At 32.3% G+C, this 23,045-nt stretch overlaps 1 protein-coding gene and 1 long non-coding RNA gene across 26 annotated transcripts in view; both read right to left on the reverse strand.

Moving 5' to 3' along the window:
- Positions 1 to 6,321: 6,321 nt before the first annotated feature.
- The window catches only part of ps (RNA-binding protein Nova-1-like protein passilla), a 47,034-nt gene continuing 30,310 nt past the window's right edge, over positions 6,322 to 23,045 (reverse strand). For 2 of the 25 annotated variants that reach the window (XM_088192503.1, XM_088192508.1), the window contains exons 2-8: positions 12,853 to 12,999; positions 12,472 to 12,777; positions 12,202 to 12,359; positions 11,952 to 12,131; positions 11,637 to 11,844; positions 8,249 to 8,479; positions 6,322 to 8,183 (exon numbers count right to left, since the gene is read on the reverse strand). In XM_088192503.1, coding sequence (XP_088048629.1) covers positions 7,963 to 8,183; positions 8,249 to 8,479; positions 11,637 to 11,844; positions 11,952 to 12,131; positions 12,202 to 12,359; positions 12,472 to 12,777; positions 12,853 to 12,999 — 1,451 coding nt within the window. In that variant the 3' untranslated portion in view covers positions 6,322 to 7,962. Of the gene's footprint in view, positions 8,184 to 8,248; positions 8,498 to 8,749; positions 9,399 to 10,831; positions 11,235 to 11,636; positions 11,845 to 11,939; positions 12,132 to 12,201; positions 12,360 to 12,471; positions 12,778 to 12,852; positions 13,000 to 13,227; positions 17,664 to 20,933; positions 21,173 to 23,045 lie in introns of those variants that run through there. The other 23 variants (XM_088192500.1, XM_088192505.1, XM_088192501.1 and 20 more) reach the window with 20 other exon arrangements.
- LOC148232285 (uncharacterized) lies at positions 17,160 to 21,504 on the reverse strand. The gene is made up of 2 exons (XR_015810701.1): positions 19,954 to 21,504; positions 17,160 to 19,628 (listed from the first exon to the last, which is right to left on the reverse strand). It is a non-coding gene; the product is annotated as an uncharacterized LOC148232285 (long non-coding RNA).

Raw genomic sequence — 23,045 nt, forward strand, 5'->3', positions numbered from 1 at the left:
TTTATAAGTAATAGAGTCTATTTATTTTCAACAGAGGACAAAAACATTTTTGTCCTGTGATTAATTCGCCGCCTTGAGAAGTGGCACCAGCATATGGACTCTTATTAAAGTAATATTTTTTTTATTTATTTTAATCCTTGACTTGTTCTATGTGTATTTTTTTATGTTATTTATTAATACAGTTGACTCAGTCCTGTTCTCGGCGATGACGTGAACTCTGCGTTTGTGTTTGCTATTATTACGATCGCAGAAATAAATGTACAGTTTTCAATACAATTGAAGTTAAGGATTGACTTTTATCTATAGTCTATTTTATCTAAAGTCTACGAACGGTGATAGTTGAATGCAACCATTTTATTTTTCCAATGAAAGTAAGCTCTTTAGATTTTAAGTATATTTGCACTCTAGCCAATTAATTTACAATTTAAATTCTAATGCTAAAAAACAAATATCAGGTGGCGTTGTTAAATATTAAAGAGTCCAGATTAACCAAAAAGTTTGTAGCAGGCCGTTAAGTTATTAAAGAGCTGATGCTGGTAGCTCTCGAAATGGGTAAGTGCATGTCGACGTGAGTCTCTCATAACTTTTATACATATATGTTATCTTACAGAAAAGACCAATTAGATTTAATGGTTAAACTCCATATATGCCCGTCAAATACATTCAAAAATATCCATTCCAACTATTCGAATATCAAATAATATTAGAAGTACCCGGATGTAATGTCGTTTTATTTAATGAAAAATCAGGCAGTACAGGCTAATCCAATTCGAGTTTCCTATGTTAGAAGCATTGTAAATCAAACAGCTGTCAATAATCAAATGTGCTAAAAGCATCAAATGTTAGTTTGTAACAACACATTTATGAAATGGATTGCTTTACCACCGTAACGCGTTAAAATTGTTCTACAGAAATAGCAATTCTGTACGAACTGTATCGAAATTTACGGGAATACTATGGTCAATTTCATCGTACTGAGTGAACAATTCGCAATGTAGTAAAAAAAATTGAGGAGACTGAAAGTATTATAAGAATAAAACCTGTGCATCATCGTGGCGTCCGCTCAGCCGAGAATATTGACGGCTTTTCTTATGGCTCCCTTTGGCGCATTTTGTATCTGGACTTGCACCTACATCCGTATAAAATTCAGATAACACAAGAACTGAAGCCCAAAAACCATGAAGAGCGAAGAAACGTTAGATGGGTGGTAATTAAACACAGATTGAGCCGCTGCAGTAGTATTTTATTGAAAATTAATGAAGTATTATAATATATATAAAGTGTAAACGGACAGTGTGCGAGGCACGCACCGGCTGCGAACCCGCCAGGGTTGCCATGAGAAGAGTGTCCGTTGCGCCAGTGCTACCAGAGTGCCGCCAAATTTTGGCCATAATAAACATAAATAAATATATTTAAATAGGCCTCCTACATATTCTTCTATGATGAGGCACATTTCCCTCTCTGGGTATGTAAGTTAGCAAAATTGCTGCATACGGGGCGAGGAAAATCTTCATGTGATTCATGAGAGACCATCACATGCAACGTGTGACTGTTTAGTGCGCATTGTGGTCAGGCGGCGTCATTGAGCCTTATTTTTTTTAAATGCTATTGCTGTGGAAGACATGTGGTTCCGACAAGATGATGCAATTTGGTTGGTATAATTTATGCTTTGTCAATTTAAAATTTGTATTATTCATTGATTAAAAGTATTTTATACGTTAAAGACGTTACAAAACAATATTTATTTATTTTTGTATAAATGTAATTTTATATTATTTTTTACTACAATATGAGTTATGATTTATTGGGCATATGTGCTTTTTCAATATCAATGGAAACAAATTTCATATCACAAAAATAATTAACTGAAAAATCAGCATAAAAAAAATCAATTTTTAGCGAATATAAATAATAAATAAATCGACTACCTTTGAATGAGAGTCGATAGCTATGGATCCTGTCAGTAATATTATAACTATAAACTGTTTGCTTAAGAAGCAAACACTGAGCTACTGCATTATGAATTTTTCACAGCTTATTATATGTAGAATTTCAAGAGTTTTGAAATGTCTATTCAACAGTCAGACGATATCTACCGCACTCGGTATATATTGTAATATGTAATACCACCCAGCAAGGATAATGTGTATATGAATAAAAGACAATATTACTCAATTTTTAAGGATTTATTTCATGAATAATGTAATATAAACAATGTTCGAAGATTCAAATGAATGATTGAAACTGACTTCTTATTATATCACACAATCGGCTCTAACCAGATTAGATGGGAATTTTGCTAATTAATGAATCTATAATTTATCAACCATGCCTGTTTTAGAATGTTTATTTTATAATAAGACAAAAACACGAGAAAAACGTAAAAATCCTCAAATAATGCATATCTACACATATTTGGTAAAAGGCAAACTTTTTTTTATTTTATTTGAATACAAAATTTGAGGATCCTTGCACATACCATTATAATAATAACATTGCACCGGAACGTGAATGTACTTTTTAAAGTAAAATTTTAACATTAAGGCTATATAATTTATATACCATTTTTTTAAGATTGCCATACATATTCGAACGCAAAATTATATAGAGCTATAATTGACTTGACACAGATTGCTGAGTGTTCATTTAACGAATAACAGAAGAAGCAGATTGTCGGAGGAACGATTAAGAAGTCAGAGTTCACACAAAGTGAAATTAGAATCTGACACTTTAAATTTTATGTGTGCTGCGGAAAAAACATTTCATGTTGTAATCATACATATCTATACACTTCTTCTTCCTACTGTTTTTATTATATAATATAATAATAAACAACCCATAAGTCGAGTTTAAATCTAAACTAAAAACAATTTTGGATTTTTCCGTACTCTAAAATGAATTAAAAACGTTTACAATCGTAAACGTAGCAAAAGCCAAATGGAGATTGATACACAGTTAGCAAAATAACGATAAGAATGACATTAAATGAAATAAATTAATTGAAGTTTCACGAAAGGCACAAATAAGTACATTTGAAATTACACAATCGCTAATATATTTAATAAAACATTTAATAAAATTAATAATAATCAATAAAAACAAATTATATACAATCTCCACAGTCTAATGCTTATTTCATAAATGGCAAAGATGATTTTTTTTAGTAATAACCATTTTGTGTACATACAACACACAGTCTTTTACTTTTTACACAATCTAATTACAACAACAATCATAATGGCTAAGTGACATTAATGCTTTACAACAAAAAATTACTGTTTTGTCACTGTCTTCAACAATTTAAATAATCGGATAGAATAAAAGATAAAATAACAAAACATAAACGTGTTTCAGACACATAAATATATATCATATATTTATTTTTAATATATTAAAATTTATGGTAAACTTATTAGGTAACTATTGTTCATAATCTAACATATCAAATATGGTGAATCTAAACTAATCGATTCATCACACGTTTTTTAATTACATAATCCCGTCGATCCCAAATCGTTAAAATTTATTTATATATATCGATGCGAATTCCATTTATACAGAGGGGCATAAACGTTTTAAACATTTATGCTCAATTAGAAATAACTGTTCTTGAAAAGATTTGTGTATTTCTTTCTTCAACCTCATTTTCACTCATAGCACCGATTGTAGATTGCCACCGTCCTATCTAAGTTTCAAACCTTCTTCATATCCGCTTCACTCGATTCGCAACAAAAGCAATCAAAACCAACTCTTTCCATCGAGAAAAAAACAATCACCGTTTGTGTAATGTATGATACATACCACTTAAATATTTTTTTCTTCAAATCAACAACTTAATCAATATAATAACATTTAAATAATAACGCTAAAATCGTCGACACGCATATCTGAAAGCTGAATATTAATATAATTTACTTTCATCTCTCGGCAGTTTCCACTTTTGTTATCGCAAAATAATCAGGCGGTAATTCGAATGGACGTGTCAAAGTTCTCAACAGTATCGATAGTGTACAGATAAGACAGAAAAAAAGACACAACAATTACCAGTTTAGTGACATTCAATCTACTAATAGAGAATAATATTAGATAGTTTATAATATTTATAATGATTTTTTTTTAATTTGTATATATTTTCTCTAAATTTATCTACGTATTTTATTTATTAATATAACTTGAAGAATTATGAAATAGTGTAATGTATTAAGTTCACTTTCAAAGAGCTAATTATGAATTCATCGGGGATGCAAACTTTCTATAAAGAACTGTTTATCAATCTATTATATGAAAAGAAAAAAAAACTAAAAACATATGCCTTTACTTATATATTTATTTTAAATTCAATACACTAGGCTCAAATCATATAAAACTTAAAATCATTCCAATAACAATTCATTAAAATTCGTCGAGACTTTTAAACCATAAGCAAACATAATAATATATTATTGTTTATGAATAAGATCAAAACCAAACATCCCTCGTTCGCTCCAAAGATTAGTTACGATGTTCGAAATAAACAAGTTCAGTGAATTCCTCACAGCCAGTTCTCAACACATGTATTTTTATAACGTCAATAATAAAATACATCGAGATCATTTTTCTAACGAGGGATGATAATTTTTATCTTCTGTCATGTAATAAAAAAAAATTATGAATCATTTAAAATTTTAACATACACACATGTATACACACATTTTTTAAATGTAAACAAATTACATACATTTGTATACATTTAGCAAACCTAGGCAGTTTATTTTTCAATATTTGTATTGCTATTTTTTTTCAATATATACACATATACCTACGCATTTATAATGTATTTTTTAAAAATCTAACTAATTACTTTGTTTTGTAAATTTTTCGCTCGTATTGTTTAATTTTAAACATTTGTATATTTCATAATAACATCAGGTTTAGTCCTCACGTGAGCTATAAAATGAGTGCAAATTGACCGAGAATCTTAAAATACGCAATTACAATTTTTACTATGTATATATATATATTTTTTTAATAACAAATTTGCACTGAGAGTTAGAAGTGCTATTGAATAACTACTTATCCAATATTTAAATTGGTGATTAACTGAAAATGTTTATAAAAATAATGTATGCATACAATGTAGTTAGTGTATGTTTAAAATAAAATAGACTAAAGAAAATAGATAAAACAATTACACCATGCATTTAAATATAGTTGAATAGAAATATTTAGAAAGTGACAAATCAGGAGTCAAACGGAAGAAAACTATGCTGAATAATGGGTGGTGACAAGTGGCAGGACAGAGGGAGCAAAGAACACTATTCGGTTCACAGGCTAGCTCCTCACAAATTACAATATCACAGAATGGTAATTTTTTACATATATTAGTATAAATATGAAGTATAATTTCATACAATAGCCATGATTGCTTAAATTCTGAATGTCCCGATGATATTAATTAATTAAAATGTCTCATGTTATAGATTCTCAAATATTAGTAACAACTTTTAATATAACAACATTAACATTTCAATATCATTAAATTATTATAATCTAAAGTATTTTTTACAGATAATAATTATAACATACGTAACTATATATGCACACAAGTCATCGTATGAATACATACTTATGTATGTTTATTCAAATAACATCCTTATGTGAGCCAGGCGATGCACGCGAGGACGTCAATGCGTCTTCATGAACTTGCCCCGTTTTCATATAGGTAACCAGGTTTATGTCGGAATGTTCATAAAAATAATGAGCAAATTTATCCCCGCGCTTGAGAATCTTTTAAAAACTAACATATCAACCATTTAACGCTGCAAAAAGCACCCAACAACTCAAAAAGCCTATGGCAAATCATTTAATTATACAAAACAAATCAATTTAAATAAAACAAAGATAAACTCTCTAACATCAATCAAAAATATACAATTACGTTGAATGATTTTTATATATATATACGTATGTAACATACATATTATTCAGGTATCTTTAAAATGGAGTTTTCTTATCAAATAAAAGACTCAACACGTTAAACTCCAATATCACAAAAATTCAATACGAAAAAGAATTTTTATTACTTTTAATTGTATATATTTATATATATATATATATATATACATAAATAACATTAAATTATTACAACGGTAACAAACGTGAACTGCAAATCTATCTTTAATTTAGACTCAAATAATAACTGATTTTTAATTCATGTACCCAGGGCACGTATTTCTGCGACTTTAGTCTATTATATTTATAAATTTGTAATATATTACTATTTTTTTTTCACATAAAATTCTATTATAGTACACGTACACACATGTACTTATACATATTCTCTTTTTATTAATAACACTCAATACAGAAATGTAACTACATTGAAATCGAGTGTCAATCCACTCACAGCACTCGGCCAGCCAAATTGACAACCAACATTTTAAATATCACAGCCAACATTTCAAGGCTATGTCGATGGTATGAAACATGATAATTTTTTTATTATTATCCTGCATAACCAATGCAATGGCAACACAATTAAATTAATATCTCTAAACACATTAAATGTTATTCTAAAATAATTTAATTAAAAGACACACTCATTTTTTGTACTATTCATTCTAATATAAGAACGTTTGCATCTGAAAATCGAACATCAGAAGCAACATATTGTGATATGGTTAAAAATGAAAAAATGACTCAAAATATATACAAATGCAGTGACTGTTTTTTTGGTTAATTTTTTGTCACACACAATGAAAAGTTTAGAAGCATAATCGGAATGTATTGGAGATGAAATGAAAAATGCCATACGCAATAAATGAAAAAATGGTAACGGTACCGGCCGAGCTGTGGGCGCAGAGACTACCTCTAATTTTATCTTTATATACATATGTATGCATATACATATGTGTACGTATCTATCATATATACATACAAATACACATACGTATATAATTAATATTATGGCAGCGATGAACAGTCACTAGACTATATATTTAAAAGGTACTCTTCAACTGTAATAAAAATTATAATTACACAAGAAAGTAGCCACAGCCTCGGTTCTTGTACAAAATAATTCGGTTCATAAAAAAATAAAAGCTATACAGAAAAATAAAACGGTAATGAAAATAAATCACCGAACGAATTGTCCAAAAACCTAAAGGTCTCGTTCATATAATAGTAACCTACGAATGAATAGGCCACAGATCGAAAACAGTAATTATGCAATAAGTAAAATCAATTAGGCCATTAGCTACGTTTACATTCTATGTATATAACGAAAAAAATTAACGTATACATATCAACATAAATAACGTCATTGAATTTAATGAAAATAAATATAAGGAATTTTATGTTACAGAATAAAATCGATAATTGTAAATAAAACATAGATAAAATTAAGACATGCAAAACTAAATCATAATTTTGTGTGTATATATAAATATATATTATACGATATACATACGTAAATCTATAAAATAATAACATTAAATATGTTAAAACTAGACGTACGCAAATATAAACAATCAATTTTGCTTTCAGCTTTCAACGAAAGTTACTTTTCACCCGAATAAAGGTGCGTTTTTGAATCTTTTGCCCCCAGCCAGCGTTGACGATACCAAATCGGTGTTTCAAAAACTACACGATGGAAAGCAGTGATAATGATACGCAAATAAATATCGTCAAAAGCAAATAAACGAAAAGCTCGCTTCGACAAAATGTCCGGATATGAAAATTATGAATGATCTGGTAGTATAATTCTTTGTTATGTCCCTTGTAAAGATATTAATATAAATTTAGATAACAATTTTTTATCTGCAAGTTCAATAAATAACATGATGTTGATTATACATATATATGTATATATATATTTTTTTGGTAAAATATATTTTTTTACTAACTGCAGATTATGACAAAATCTAAAATTAACGAATCAAAACGAAAACATTCATTCGAAACGGGCAAGAGAGGAATGCAACTTTACTGCATGATGCCAGATAGAGTATTGTGGCGTGCACGTTTCATTTCTTCTTCGTTAATACGTTGTTCGATCAAATAGTGAGCAGTGCCAATGGCATTCGGAGATCCGCTAATGGTAACGATCCGATTTCTGGTACCGGGCGCAAACGTACCCTTTTTACTTATTTGTATACTAGCACCCGATAAATGTTGAATTTCTATCAAGTTTCGTCCACCGGGACCTTAAATGACAAAATTCGTACATTAAAGTTCAATTTACACACAAGTATTGAGCAGTAAAACTTACCTAATATAGCACCCACAATCACTTCGGCTATTTCCACGTTTTTTTGGTCTTTTGCACCTAAATCTCCCGGAGTCGGACTCTTGCTGAGGGGAACCAATCCTTGCCCCGGAGCGCCTCCGCCGGTGGCCATTCCGAAAGAGTTATTGTTAAGGCTAATGGGCGCTACAGCTGGTGTTCGAAAAGCTGCATCGAATGCTACATCGGCAGCAAAACGTTCGAGCGAACTCCGCGCTGTTGGAGAAGTATTACCTGTATAATATGTACATTATGCAATAAATTTGGTAGATTTTATATCAACAACGAATAAAGCAGATTGAAAAATGACAAGTTTAAAAAAATGGAGTTCGCCTTGATGATTAATGTTGATGAGGATTTAATGAAACAATGTTTATCAATCGATACTTTGAAATATAATATTCAAATAAATATTTTAGACAGTTTGGAAAAAATTAAGATTAAAATACATGTGATTTTTTAATATTATATTAATAATAACTCCTGTTGTAGTTAATTATTTATTTTCTCTTACCATTTTAACAAATATTTATCACATACAAATAATAAAAAGAAACAATGATTTTTAAAAATAAATCCAAAAATTATAAACATTTTTTTGTATATTTCGTATAACATTGATAATAGATGTTTGAAACGAGTGGCAAATCGCTGAACAAATTCTACAATGAAACATGAGCGAATTTGTGAATTATCATGATATAAAAAAAACTGAACAAGTTAAAGTTGGATACAATATAACCAATGTAATTTAAGAATCGATCGCTATAATGACAAGAAACGATAACGATGATACTTTATTGAGTAATAAACAAATCTAAAATGTGCTTTCGTAAAAATTGCATATTATATTCTTATTCAGAATCATCAAATAAGGTGAATTGTAAATAAGATTATCTTTTAAAACACAACAGTGAACAGTATATTATACAATATGGTAATGTAGGTATGAAAATTATGTCTAATGCATAGAAATATTCCAGTTAGTGAAATTATACAGTATTACTTCATACCCTCATCACTGCATCAATGCATTGTGCAAAGAGATGTAGTATTTGTAGTTTTCCATATAAACGACATTAGCGCGCCATCGTTTCAATTCAAAATACGTAGCCCATCTTCGGTTCGCACTGCACTTCAAAAGCAAAGTGACATTAAATTTCGATTAGAGTGAAATCATTAGAAAAAAATAAAACATTTTCGAAAAATAAATTACAGATCTGAACGAGCGCTTTCTTTCTAACTCAATAATGCAAACAGTCCAGTTTTGTTGTTTGTTTTTTTTTTTTTTTTTTGTTAATCGCACATATAAATACAGATGGTCAGAATGATTGCAGGAAGATATTTTCAAGCCCTAAAAATCGTGATGATCAAACTCGTAATGAGAAAAAGCTCTATACATATTCAAACGACCCAAAAATTGGAAAAGAAACATAAAAAACTGAAATTCACCTTATTTATTGACTCTCTAGTACACTAAATATCTACACTAATTCAAAACATGACGAATCGTACATTTCAAATTACATCCGTTTAAAGAATTATCAATTTCGTATATATATGTATATATATATATATTAAACATTAATAAATAAAGAAGAATATTTACGTTATCGATTCAACAATACGCAACTTGCATTTCTCAACAAAGTTTGAATCGGTGTCAAATTCGATTCTTTTAAAGAGCATTAAATGCGACCTTTGATAAATAAATAGAACCACTTACGCCAACAATTAATTTCGTTACAACATCTAGCAAGTAAGCAATCAATAATGGTAATGATGATGTGAACACGAAGACTTTCATTTGACATATAAAATTATGCATATATGTACATACAAGATTAAAAACGAGATGGCATCATTCTGAATTATAATTATCGTAAAATTATGTACACGTCTAATAATATTATGAAATAATCACAGCTAAATGTGTTCCACTGGCATTCTTTGAATTTAAAATTGGTAACTTACAGCAGAATCGTAACATTTGACAATTGATAACTTCAAATATAAGTTCAAGTGAAAGCTTTCGCTAGATGATCGTAAATTATGGTATGAAATGCAAATTTAATTTGAACATACATATTATATAATTCATAACAGCAATCAAACAATGGAAATATACATTTACATGCATGTGATGCCAAAACTATAAAATACACAAGTTATAATTAATAAAACTCAACACATATATTTCTTTAAAATATTAAAACAAAATTATAATCATTCTCTGATATAACTCTAATAACCCGCATAACTTTTTCAATTTTTAAATATCAAAATCGTAACATTTATCAAGAGTTTCACCCTTAAATTAAAGGAAATATAATTAAAATCACTTTAAATATGCTTTTATCCACGTTTGACACTGTGGATGTGTTAAATTTCAAAACCAAACGAACTACATACACATATGTATATATTAATTATAACTTCATACAAGCTAATGGTAAAGATATATTTATATACTTTAAGAATATATATATATTAATGCAACATTCTTTAAATGTTTACAATGTTAATTATATTTTTTATCAAGAAACACATCAAAACGAATAAAATAAATTTGCCATGATTTTTTAATACGAAGCAATTATGACAGCATAAAAAAATGAAGAACTTCACCAACACTGAATGCAGAGTGATTATAGAAAGTGAAACCAGTGACACATTATTTTTCGCAAGCGACCTCTACAACCCTAAAAGGTTACTAATTTTCGCAGTTGTGAGTGACGGATGACACGTGAGTTGCAGATATCGAATCACTTTCATATGGAAACAATCAGGACAATGGTGTACTCTCTCGCAAATCTGTTTTCAAGATATAGAAGAATTTTGATAGTAAGATACTATATGATACATTCAGCATACACAAATCACGACGTCTTATCGAATCTAACAATGATACATTTTCCGCACAACTTAAATACATTAATTATCCCATACACCGAAGTTTACTGACTGTCGTCTGAAAAGAATAATGAATAGAACCAAATTACCAATAGAGGATTTGTAACAAAAAATAAATTAATTAAAAGAAAAGCACACACATTCGTACAATCGTATAGTTAAAAATAGCGTTAACGATAGAAAAAATGCAGATGGTCAAATTGAGAACCTTTTATACACATTACAGCTGCATTCAATGTTGCTTTTAGCATGAGGAATGAATGAAGTGCCTTTGTTCAACATTGTTAAGTTATGAAAGCTCATTTTTTTTAAACTTTGGACATAATTTGCTATCTTTAATAAATATCTATAATTCACTTTGCATATGAAATACTATTCACCAATGTATGCTAACGCATACGATTGATTATACGTATATAATAAAAAAATAGTATTCTAAGGTTCATAATAAACTACTCACCAAGGCTTACGGGACCGATCGATCCGAAAACGCTCGCCGTAGCCGATTGCTCCGTCGGGAGTGGAAAATATGGCAAACTCGGCAGTGAGGCCGACGTCGGTAACGGAGTGATTCCAACACCCAAAATACCGTGTTTGGCTAATAAGCCCAAAGCTGTACAAATTTCTCCTACTCCCGTTTCAGTATATCCTGCGCTTCTCAACGAGTTCTGAAATGTTCACAAGGAACGTTATACATAGTAGTGCCGAAAGAAATATAGAATAAATTATAACTCATATAATAGAATCGATAAAATCATCATACAATATAATATACCTTGATGGAATCCAACATCTGAGATGTTATCGTACTGTTAGCGGCTTGCGGAGAAGCGAGATTAAGAGTTAAATTGAGACTTCCTAAAGTTCCGCCGTTTACTAAAACGCCCGCCGAGCCGCCGACCCCTCCGAGTCCGCTATTGTTTAACGATGCCGTACTCGAGCTGAACGCGTGCGCCTGAACCGCAACGGATACCAATTAATACGTTACCGAATGTATATCATCCTGAGTATGGAATTGAAAATACCTGTTGACTGTGTGCATAAGGCGATCCTGTCGGATTATAATTAGCGACGGGTCCTACGACATCGGCATACGAAACGTTCAAGCAAGAATTAGACTGTGGATCGTCGACGACTTTGGCTAATATCATCATGCAAGCCGACTTGTTGGATTCCTTATCGCCTGTTGAACGAATACATATTATTAAAAGTCGCAAAGTCGATAAAGAATCAAAGGAAACAACAATTGCATAGCAAAATGCCATGCACCAATTATGACACGATAACAAACTTACCGATAACAGTAATGCATCTCTCTTGCAATGAAACGTTTTTAGCCTTCTGTGATATTTGTACGTAGCTACCGCTCGTCTCTTTTATTTGTTTAATGTAGTTACCGGCCTTGCCGATGATCATGCCCGCCGTTGAGTTAGGAACTAAAATCTTAACTTGCTTGTCTCTCTCTTGTGGCACTTTCGGATCCAAATCGGTGAACGATTTTGTCAGATCCGGCTTTTCTCTAATTTTGTCCATGATGAAGTCCATCACTGCCATTATAGCTTCCACTGATCCGGTAATCAAGCATACCCTTTCCGAAGTTCCTAAAAAATTCAACATTTTATAATATGTTTTAACATTGCTGAGAGTTATCTAAAACTAAATCGTATAATGCAAACCTGGATAAAAATCATGCGATTTTGACATCTTCACCCGAGCTCCCGTATCCTTTTGCAGCTGGGCAATCGCTTCTCCTCCTTTGCCGATAATTGCCCCAGCCGCCACAGATGGCACCAACGTTTTGAAATGATAAACGCCATCTCCACCTATAAAATAATATTTTTTTTATTAATAAAATAATCGTGTAGTTTCTTAAGAATAAAGTCAATCGAAATAGGGAGTAATAAACGAGAACAAACATAATGAATTTTATCTGGGATCAATTCTTATCATTTAACCTCGTATTTATTAGAGCAGAAAACATATCTGTTTACACGTTGTAGACAATTAAGATAATAACATATTTTTCAATAATACTATTGTGAAATGCAAACCTATAAGCTGGACCATGAAGATGCTGTTATAGTTCTCGATAATAAAAAAAACCACTTGGAACACCGTTTTAACTAATTATTTGTGTACCATTGAAATGATTACACTGTAAAAAAAACAAACAATTGGTAGAACATTATTATAAACGATTTATTTTTAATATTGGAATATACTCCAGTAAACAAATGTGCTATTTCCTGTGTGTTCCGCATAAATGCTGATAAAACGGTGATTCATTTTATATGATGTTAATCTAGTATAAAAACAATTCAGTTAATATTATAAAAAATTTTAACTGGGATATCTTTATAGATTACAATAAATAATAATTATTATTTAACAAATGGTAGAAATAACATAAAAAATGGGGTTTAAATGTACCCCGCTTAGGGATGAGAAAGTTAAATTCTCTAAAATACATAAAAACACCTGTGTATCCTAATTTATTCGATTCGATAATGATCTGGAAACTGTATATCATCAAATAATTCCAATGTATCGATTTAAATTCTCTAGCAACATGAAACTAGCGCACATGGCCCTTGTGTTTAACACCAAACGGTGTCAAACGAGGGAAGAGCCCCACTCGTGCAACATCGTGCTAGGCACTTTACACACAGCGACGGTCAGGAAAAACGCCAATCAATAAAAACTCAATGCCGCTGACGGACGAATTATTGGCGGACAAAGTCGAAAGATACGCACACTAGCGTTCGTGCATTGTGCAATACATGTACGCAAACAATACTATACAAAAATTAGCATTTGAATAGTTGAGAAAATCCTGGGCATTGCGCATTCGGTGCGAAGAGGGTCTGCGCGCATCGTCCGCAGTGCAAAAAAAACATACGTTTCACGTAAGTATGGTTCATAAGGTGTAGAACACTCTTTCAGCGGCGATAAAACACAGTGCCCCTAAATTGATTTTCGCTCATTTTCGCTATTATGCGCAGTGAAATCGCGTGCGCACTTCAAAAAAAATGGGCACGAGTTCAAAAGTCCGCAAAATAAGATGTTGTCTTATAGGATAAAAAAAATGAAAATCAATCGATAGTCCAACGTAGAAAATTGAGTGCACACTATGTATAATATGTATAGTTTAAAGTTCTGAGCCTTAAAATTGCTCTCAGCACGCGGAGAGCCAGAGACTAATGAAAAACGCGGAAACTCCGGGTCAAAGCTGGAGTGGTGGCTTCAACCTAGTTTTCCAGAGCTTCAAAGAAAAAACGAACCTTTCACGCGCTTGAACGAAGAGAAACAAAAGAAGTATATATGAGAAGAGAGGAAAGAAACAATTTCGCGTATGCGAAGAGTCCGGCGACCCCGCGGCGTCGGTCAATACAGCTTATTTTAAGGGGGATGAGTGAGGAAAACGGGCGGTTTAAAACATTAATTCGAACGGGTGTCATCCCTCTCTCGACATGACGTCAAAATTGGAACGCAACCCGTAAAAACTATCAGCACACAAAGCGACGACTGATTAATCCTACATTTAATCAGTGATTTTCATTAAATTGAAAACATTTGGAGATGATCTAAGCGGACAAGACGCAATAGTTTTCATACAGCGTTGATTGTCGTGAAGCAATCTAGATAAGCCATTTATAAAATCATCAACCTTTAACAAATCAGTATGGAAAAATATGCTCCACACCTCGCCGACCCGTCGCCGGGTCAAAGCGATCGGGGGCAACGGAATGCGGCGAGAGATTACGCAACATTTTCCCGTACCTAAACGCTCGACCGAAAATTAAAATCCGAGTCGGGGTTGGTATGCATGAAAGTATGTATGTAGGTGGCGAGGTGTTAATTAAGGGCGGTTTCGATCGTCGGCGCCAACTAATTCGTGCAAATTAACCGGGAGAGAGATGTTTGCTTATACGTGAAAATAATATCCTATTGGAATCTTCTGTTCCCTATTATATTGAGGACGACGCGGATTTCACAACGCTAATGGTACAGCGACGGGAGAGAATAGTCGAAATATAGGTCACAGTCCGTCCGCATATAAACGTACATATAACAAACAGCACAACACATACGAGACAGAATAATGGTGCCGAGCAGGTATGACAACGAACACCACATAGAGTTACCTGCGGGCAAAAATAAAACGGGAGAGTGAATAGAACTAAAAAAACACGTAGACGGAAACGTCCGCGAATGACAGTCGTTATATGAACGCGCTAATTATAAATGGGCAAGGTCAGGTTTAGGAACGACAAAGAAAAGAGTATGTGACCATTAGAAGCAAATTATTGTATAAAATTTATATAATTAATACATTTCAAAATTCACAAACTGATGTATATTTTATATTCTCTTGGCGAGGGTATTTTTAGTAATCGCCTAAAACAATCATCTATTGGAAAGAGAAACCTTTTCTAATCAATGTTTTGAAGCCGAAAGGAAAACATTCTTCACGGCCATTATTCAACACAGCACGAAGGTTAAACGCAATTTGAAATTGTACATTTTCATTCGAAATATACAATATTACAAATATTACTCATGTTACTAATATTTTGATATCAATCATAAAAATAATTTCTTCAAAATCCTTTCCTTTATGTATCAACTACAACCGTAATTGCGATTCCACGTTGAAAAACAATGATTGAAAAAAGGGTTTGATAAATTTTCGATCTGCAATAATTGTCAATATTTCATTAAAGCACAGTGCAAAATATTTATTTATGTATATTCTTGATTATTTAAAAAGAATCTCAGTATCGTTCCTACTTTATATTAATGTGATTATTTTTCAATTAAATTGTATGTATATTTCTCAATAAATTTACCTAAAACATGATAAAAAAATGATTCCCAATGTGTCAAGAATAATTATAATCTTCCACAGCAAAAGATGGATATTTTGTTTACAAAAAAAAAATTAAACTCAAGTCAGTATTTTTTTTAATAAAACAATGTAATTATAAATGGTCAGCAATTTTGTCATAAACGGTCAGTTTATAAAACCAATTTATCTTTTATCAAAAACAAATTAAAATTCATAATAAAATGCAAATATTTATATAAAAATAATGGTGGTCCTATTTTTAATATTACGATTTCATTCAAATTCATAGTATTTCATTAAATGGCATGCATTTTCACGGACAAATTCAACCCCATCTTCCCCCCTCTAAATGTCTAAATGACATCTTTGTTCATTACTATTCATTAATAATAAATCTGATACACGTCAACATTTTAAACAAATTTTAATCACTGTTTCAACATCCTGAGGTTAAATATTATATTCTATTTCGTTCATTAATTTATTTAGTGAGTACTTAACTTCCTCCATTTCGCTATACATGACAATTTTTTCCTTTTGCCGAAATGTGCAAATATTTAATGACCTTTGACTTAAGGTGGTGAAATGTCTTGCAAATTATGTGTAATTCACCAAAATAAATTTACATATGGAGAAATCGAAGACACACAAATGAGGGAAACCCGCCAAGCGCATTTGCATTTGTGCAAATACACTGATAAATCATTTCAGGTCATTTGCATGCGATACATATTCTAATAGCACTGGATGAGACACCAATGACTGCATTGTTGTCAATAATCAAGAGGAGGAAGAGCATTCGACCCATAAGGTATCATAAAACAAGCAAAATATTCACTGGAACGACGGATGTCATAGCTCGGATGATTTGAAAAGAGTGATCGAATAACTTAAAAAGTTCTTCTCTCATGCAACCAGTATTTTAAATAAGATACAATTACGTTAGTGATTTAACTCAGTAACAACGATTAAGACAAAAGCTAGTTTTTAATTATGACGCACAAAAACAAACGAATCGCGAAAAAAACAAACGGTTGTTCGCGTCGCTGCCGCGCGATCAGCTGTTCAGCGACAATACCGGAGAAAAAGAAGAAGAAAAGCCTCGAGTCCGCAAGGCGGCGCTCGCGTTGCAGCAGTGAAGGCGAGCGAGCGGGGCGCGACGTATCGAGCGGCTAAATAAAACGCGCCGGCACGCGGTCACTGGGTTAGTTGCGTCAGCGCGCTGCTCGCGCACGACCTCGACCTTTATTTCGCGACGGGCTCACACGCGCGCTCCTGCGACGCATCTGCCGCACGGCGCGGCGCGTGCATGCACATTTTTCACTACTGTCAAAGATTTTCCGAAGTAGATGCCAAAGCGTAAACAATACAATAAAAGATTGCGGCGAGTTACGACACACGTACGATGACCCAAATATGGAAAAAAAAATCACGACTACGCGAATCGACACGAGAACGCCCAGCGGCGGCGCGCGAGTTGTGACTCGTGAAGGAAACTGGGTAAAATATTGCAGCGCTAGTGTCAACCCCTCTCTTTAAGTCAAAAGAAATTCCATACGAATAAGAAACGGCAATACACGATACGGGTGTAATGAACATACACAATATAACGAGGCGATAAGTATACCTTTTAACACCGGATGAAGCATACTAAAGTAAAATCAAAACATATGTAGTTGCTTCTAAACATTTTTAAACCTCGGACATTTTTGTTCGAGGAGGACAATTCACCCCAAAGGAGGACGTCTGATCACTTTAAGTTGATCCATAAAAACTCCTTTCTGGCTTTTGGAAAAATAATACCAGTAGAAAAATATCCCAATCTTCTAAAGGATAACTGCCTTCCGACTGCTCTTACTTTTTAGGACTACTTACTGCTGTGATTTTTTTCTCTGCAATAAAATTGATCAAGTCAAAAACATGGCAACATCAACAACTTTGAAATCACTTCCCGTCGAACTGACTACTACTCAGTCTGCTTTCTGGAGTAGAAAAACAATAATTATAGTTGTATTTTAGTATTATTTCTAAAATAAATATACTAGTTTTAGTAGCTCTTGAACATTCAAAAGTCTGAATGTGACTTTTCATATTGAACAACTTACTCACCCCTGTTTTATAACATTGATAATTCATGAAATAATAACAAGAATCAAGAACGTACAAAAATACCATGAATTATTATAGTTAAATTAGCTCTAGAGTAATATTTTTCAAGCACAAAGACTTGGAAAGATCAGAAAATTTCTACTGAATTACTACTGAAAATTTGATTTTTTGCGCTCATTTGGGCGACGTTTGATTTTAAGAATCATAAAATAGTTTCGTAGCCGTCATAGTGTGAACGATCGGTTAGCCAATCTAATTAGTATTTTCAGTACAATTTGTATTTGTTTAAAAAATCGTACTAAATGGTATTTTTTTAGAGGTATAGAACTTTAAAATAAAGTAAAATACATAAAAATCGTAGTAATGGCTATGATATTAGTTTTATTGGAAAGATAATTTTATGCAATTAGCATTTAAATATGATTCCAGTCATATGGGCGCCTCATGTCGAATTTTCGAGCAGCTGGGGCCGTATATCGGCAATAACGCGGCGAATATTGGCTTCAAGCCGTTCGTCGTCTCTAGTCTATTCGGCGTAGACTAGCGACTTCAGATATCCCCACAGAAAATAATCCAAAGGTGTTAAATCACACCTTGGAGGCCAATTCACAGGTCCATTACGCGAAATTATGCGCTCATTGAATGTTTCCTTCAATAAATTGATTGTGTGGCATGTTGCGCTGTCTTGTTGAAACCAAAGCTCTTCCACATTAATGCAATTCGATTGAGGAACAAAAAAATCACAGTAATCATGGATCTATGGCGCTCTCTATTGAATGTCATCATTTTTGAAGAAATATGGACCAATGATCCACCAGCTAGCCCATAAAGCACACCAAACAGTGACTGTTTGTACATGTAACGGCGTCTTAATAATGGCTTTTGGATTTTCTTCACTCCAAATGCGGCAATTGACATAGCTATTCAATCAAAAAAGAGCCTCATCGCTGAGCAAAATTTTGTGATGAAAATGAGGATCAAGCGGCTTCAATTCTTGCACAAGCTGGATCTTGTAAGCTCGTAAACCAAGATTTTTCCGCAAAATAATCCATTAAGTGGATGAACACAGTTTCAATTGCTGTGCACGATGGCGAATTGACGGGTCCTCCTCAATAATACGCTCTACAGCAGAAACAACTTATTCGGTGCGCACTGTACGACGTCTCTGCGGATGCGTATTATCAATTATAGTATGCGTGGTGCGAAAACGATCTATAGTTATTCGAATTACTTGCTCGGTTTCTATGTCGACCGAAAAATGCACGGTAAGATTCACGAACTGAACCACGATTTTCAAAATAACTTTGCACAATTTGCAAGTGTTTTTCCATTTACAGTAAAATGGCAAACCAAACTAAGTACAAACCAGTTGTCGCTGAAAAATGTTGTCAATTCGAAAAATAAATATCTAAAATAAATGTCCTTGATAAAATCTGCCTTTATTGGGATGATTTTTTTTGAAACTATATATAAAACTAGTTCTTAAAATCAGGGCTGTGGAGTCGTTAAAAAAAAACACGACTCCGACTCCGACTCCGATTCCGATATTTACCAACAACACGACTCCACTCCGACTCCGACTCAAAAAAGTTTAATTTTATCAGGTATTTTTGGTGTTTTTCTACACGTTTAATATTCATCCGCTATACACATTCATTATTACGCAATTAAAAATTCATAAATTTCATAATTTAAAAAAATGCTTGGAGTCGCTCATTTTTCACGACTCCGACTCCGACTCCAACTCCGGCCAAAACACCACGACTCCACGACTCCAACTCCGACTCCGACTCCGACTCCACAGCCCTGCTTAAAATACATGTTAAAGTTTTTAGTTGTTTTTAGCTTATTTATTAAATAAATGGGTGAAGTTAAACAAAAAATCTCGGTACGGCCTTCACTTTAAAAATAAAAAACATCAAACTTTAGTACTCAAATAACTTGGTTTTTATATATAAATAATACAGATGACATTTATATATATTCATCGACAGAAATTTAGCTCCGTGGCCATCACTTAATTATACAAAATTGATCCATCATTAAACTTTCAAAATCAACCTACAAACAGTAGAAGCAATGTTGCACGACCATGATCTTTTTCAGCTACGTAAATCCAATAAATCTACGAGCAGAGTGCCTACTAAAAGTGTTTAAAGTTATCAATTAAATATTTAGACTACATAAATAAATAAAATAACAATAAAATAAATCTCAAAAACACATACCGTTCAAAATATTTGAACGTTATCACTCTGATAAAAACCACGTTTGCTTTTGTTATGCAAATATTTTCGGGCTAAAAATAAACAGATTATTATTGCCGCGCTCAGATGGCGAACGATCACACGCATTAAATACGCACGATAGGCATAATCCAGCAAAAGGTCTGTCGATATAAGTATCATAACGATCCAGTGTTTTTTTTTATTAAATATAAATAAAAATTAAAAATCGCAAACGCCGCGAGACTAGCTCGTAAAAAATGTTTATTATTTTAACGCTGTAGAAAGATTAGCAAAATCGATTGTGTACGCGAAAAGAAACGAATCGACTTTTATTACACGCTGAAAAATATATAGACCTAAACTATTAGGAAGTGATGAGCTTGTAATATAGCGACGTTATGGTAGAAGATAATAATCAAAAAGGCAGAAACCGCAATCGATAGTTAAATTGGGACGATGATAATGCGACGTCAATCTATTGTATAATATATGAATAAGTATACTTTTTAAATAAACGCTTATCAAGTATGTATCAAATATGTAATATATAAAAACGCGTTTCTATGATTACCGAAAGATTTTGTTAATTTTTCATCAATGATCACATGGGAAAACAAAGCGAAATTCGTTATTTTCTCCACTAGCCCATTTCGACGACGGAAACTTTGAAACAAGTATCAGTTCGTTGACCCCGTGAAGTTTTTATCTTTCGCCGTTCGATAACTTCTGTGTCGATATGGTGGCGGGACAAATAGAAAAGCCGACGATGCGACAAGACAAAGCACGCGCCTCGGAGCGATACCGAACACTGAAATGCGAATTTTTCTGTTAAAGAAAATAAAAATATTACGTTATTGTTTCGACTTTGAACACTACAATCGCGCAATCGATATGGTAAATTCGAAACTTTTTGAAAATGTAGTCAAACCGGTCGGGTTTATTAAAAATGCAGAAAAAAACAAACTACGAATGCGCTTGACTACGAAAGTCCACATAAATAAATTACCATTTCGTTTTTTTACCACATATTAAAAATTGTTCAAAAAAATCATCTGATATGCGCAGAATTTCGCGAAAACCCCAACGAATCATTGTTTCAAGTTCAAGTGTCTACGAAAGAAAATGCTATACGAAGGACCATCTTGTACAAAGTTCCACGTAAATAAGATAACGCATAATGGCACGAAACAATTTAAAAGAAAACGAAATGATTTCAACCAAAATAATTAAATACATATTATTTTCAGAAAAAAAACAAGCAGTTACGCACATACAGGCGGTCCTCGACTTTCGTTCAATTCGCTATTTCGCACATTTAAAAAAAAAAAATTAATTTAATTTTTTTTTTTTAAAAATATAAACATGAGTGAGAAACGAAAAAACTTGTGTTGATACGAACAAAAAGAAATCAAGGACTCATAAACTTCACACGATTCAAGACAGATGGAAATTATTAGACGTTCTGATAGCGGTGAATCTTTTGCTTCAATCGGACGTTCGTATGATACAAACAGGTCTACGATATGTTCAATTTTGCAAAATAAAAATATAATTAAGGAATACGTCTAAAATTGTGGAAAATAAAGATATATTTCCACAATCTTTAAAGATGTTTACAAAAAAAAACACAGCAAAAAAAACATGGATGAAATAGAAAATCTTTGTAATCGTGGATAGATGACCAACATCAAAAATATGTCCCTCTGAGTATTTCAATTATTCAAGCAAAAGCTCTTAGTTTGCACAAAGATTGGAAGGATAGATTAAAAAAAGATTTTAACACGGTTTTTCAAGCTAGTAACGGTTGGTTTTACAATTTTAAAATGAGGTTTTCTTTTCTTTATATTCAATTTACTGGAGAATCGGCTGATGCGGATAAAGATGCTGCAAAAGAATTTATTTCCTAATTATCCAAAATGAAGATGGAGAATATTCCTCTAGCCAAATATTTAATGTAAACGAGACAGGTTTATTTTGGAAAACTATTTAACAATGAAAAATATGAATAAAGCCTTCACGCACCTTGACAATTTTTTAAATATTATAGAAGATTGTGATCCCAATGGAGAACGCATATCTCAAGTGCGTAGGGCGATCAATAAAAACATAGCATGTTATAAAATACTATATGAAGAAAAGAAAAAGAATAGTGGAAAACGGTCAACTCTTGATAACTTTTCAAAGGAAACACTCGCAAACCCCACTTAAACGTGTCTCCTAAACGCCTCTTAAACATCTTATATTTACTTGATAAATAAAAATTTTAAAATACCCACATTTTCATTTTTTTTTACTTCCCTCGACTTTCGTACATTCAACATTCGCACACATTTTCAGGAACCAATTATGTGCGAAAGTCGAGGGCCGCCTGTAACTAAATAATCTATTGCTGATGCACTATTCTCAGATCAATTACGCACATAGTTTTACTAAAAACTCACAATAACGGTTATTGGTACTTTCCGGTTATCGGGGGTCAAGTTTATTTTATTTATTTATTTATTTATATACATCATTGTTCTGACCAAAATATGTTTTGCTACAAAAATACGTCTTAAAATTTAAACAGATTACGTTGCAAACGAGCGTTGATTAGGACCGTAAGCACCACATGAATAACAGCAACGAATCTACTTAAAATATGTATAAATATATTTATACATAAACAAATCAATAAATATTT

Source organism: Plectrocnemia conspersa, unplaced genomic scaffold, assembly GCF_051122295.1.
Source record: "Plectrocnemia conspersa isolate PC_06_02 unplaced genomic scaffold, ASM5112229v1 ptg000009l, whole genome shotgun sequence".
In the NCBI taxonomy this organism is placed as follows: Eukaryota; Metazoa; Arthropoda; class Insecta; order Trichoptera; family Polycentropodidae; genus Plectrocnemia; species Plectrocnemia conspersa.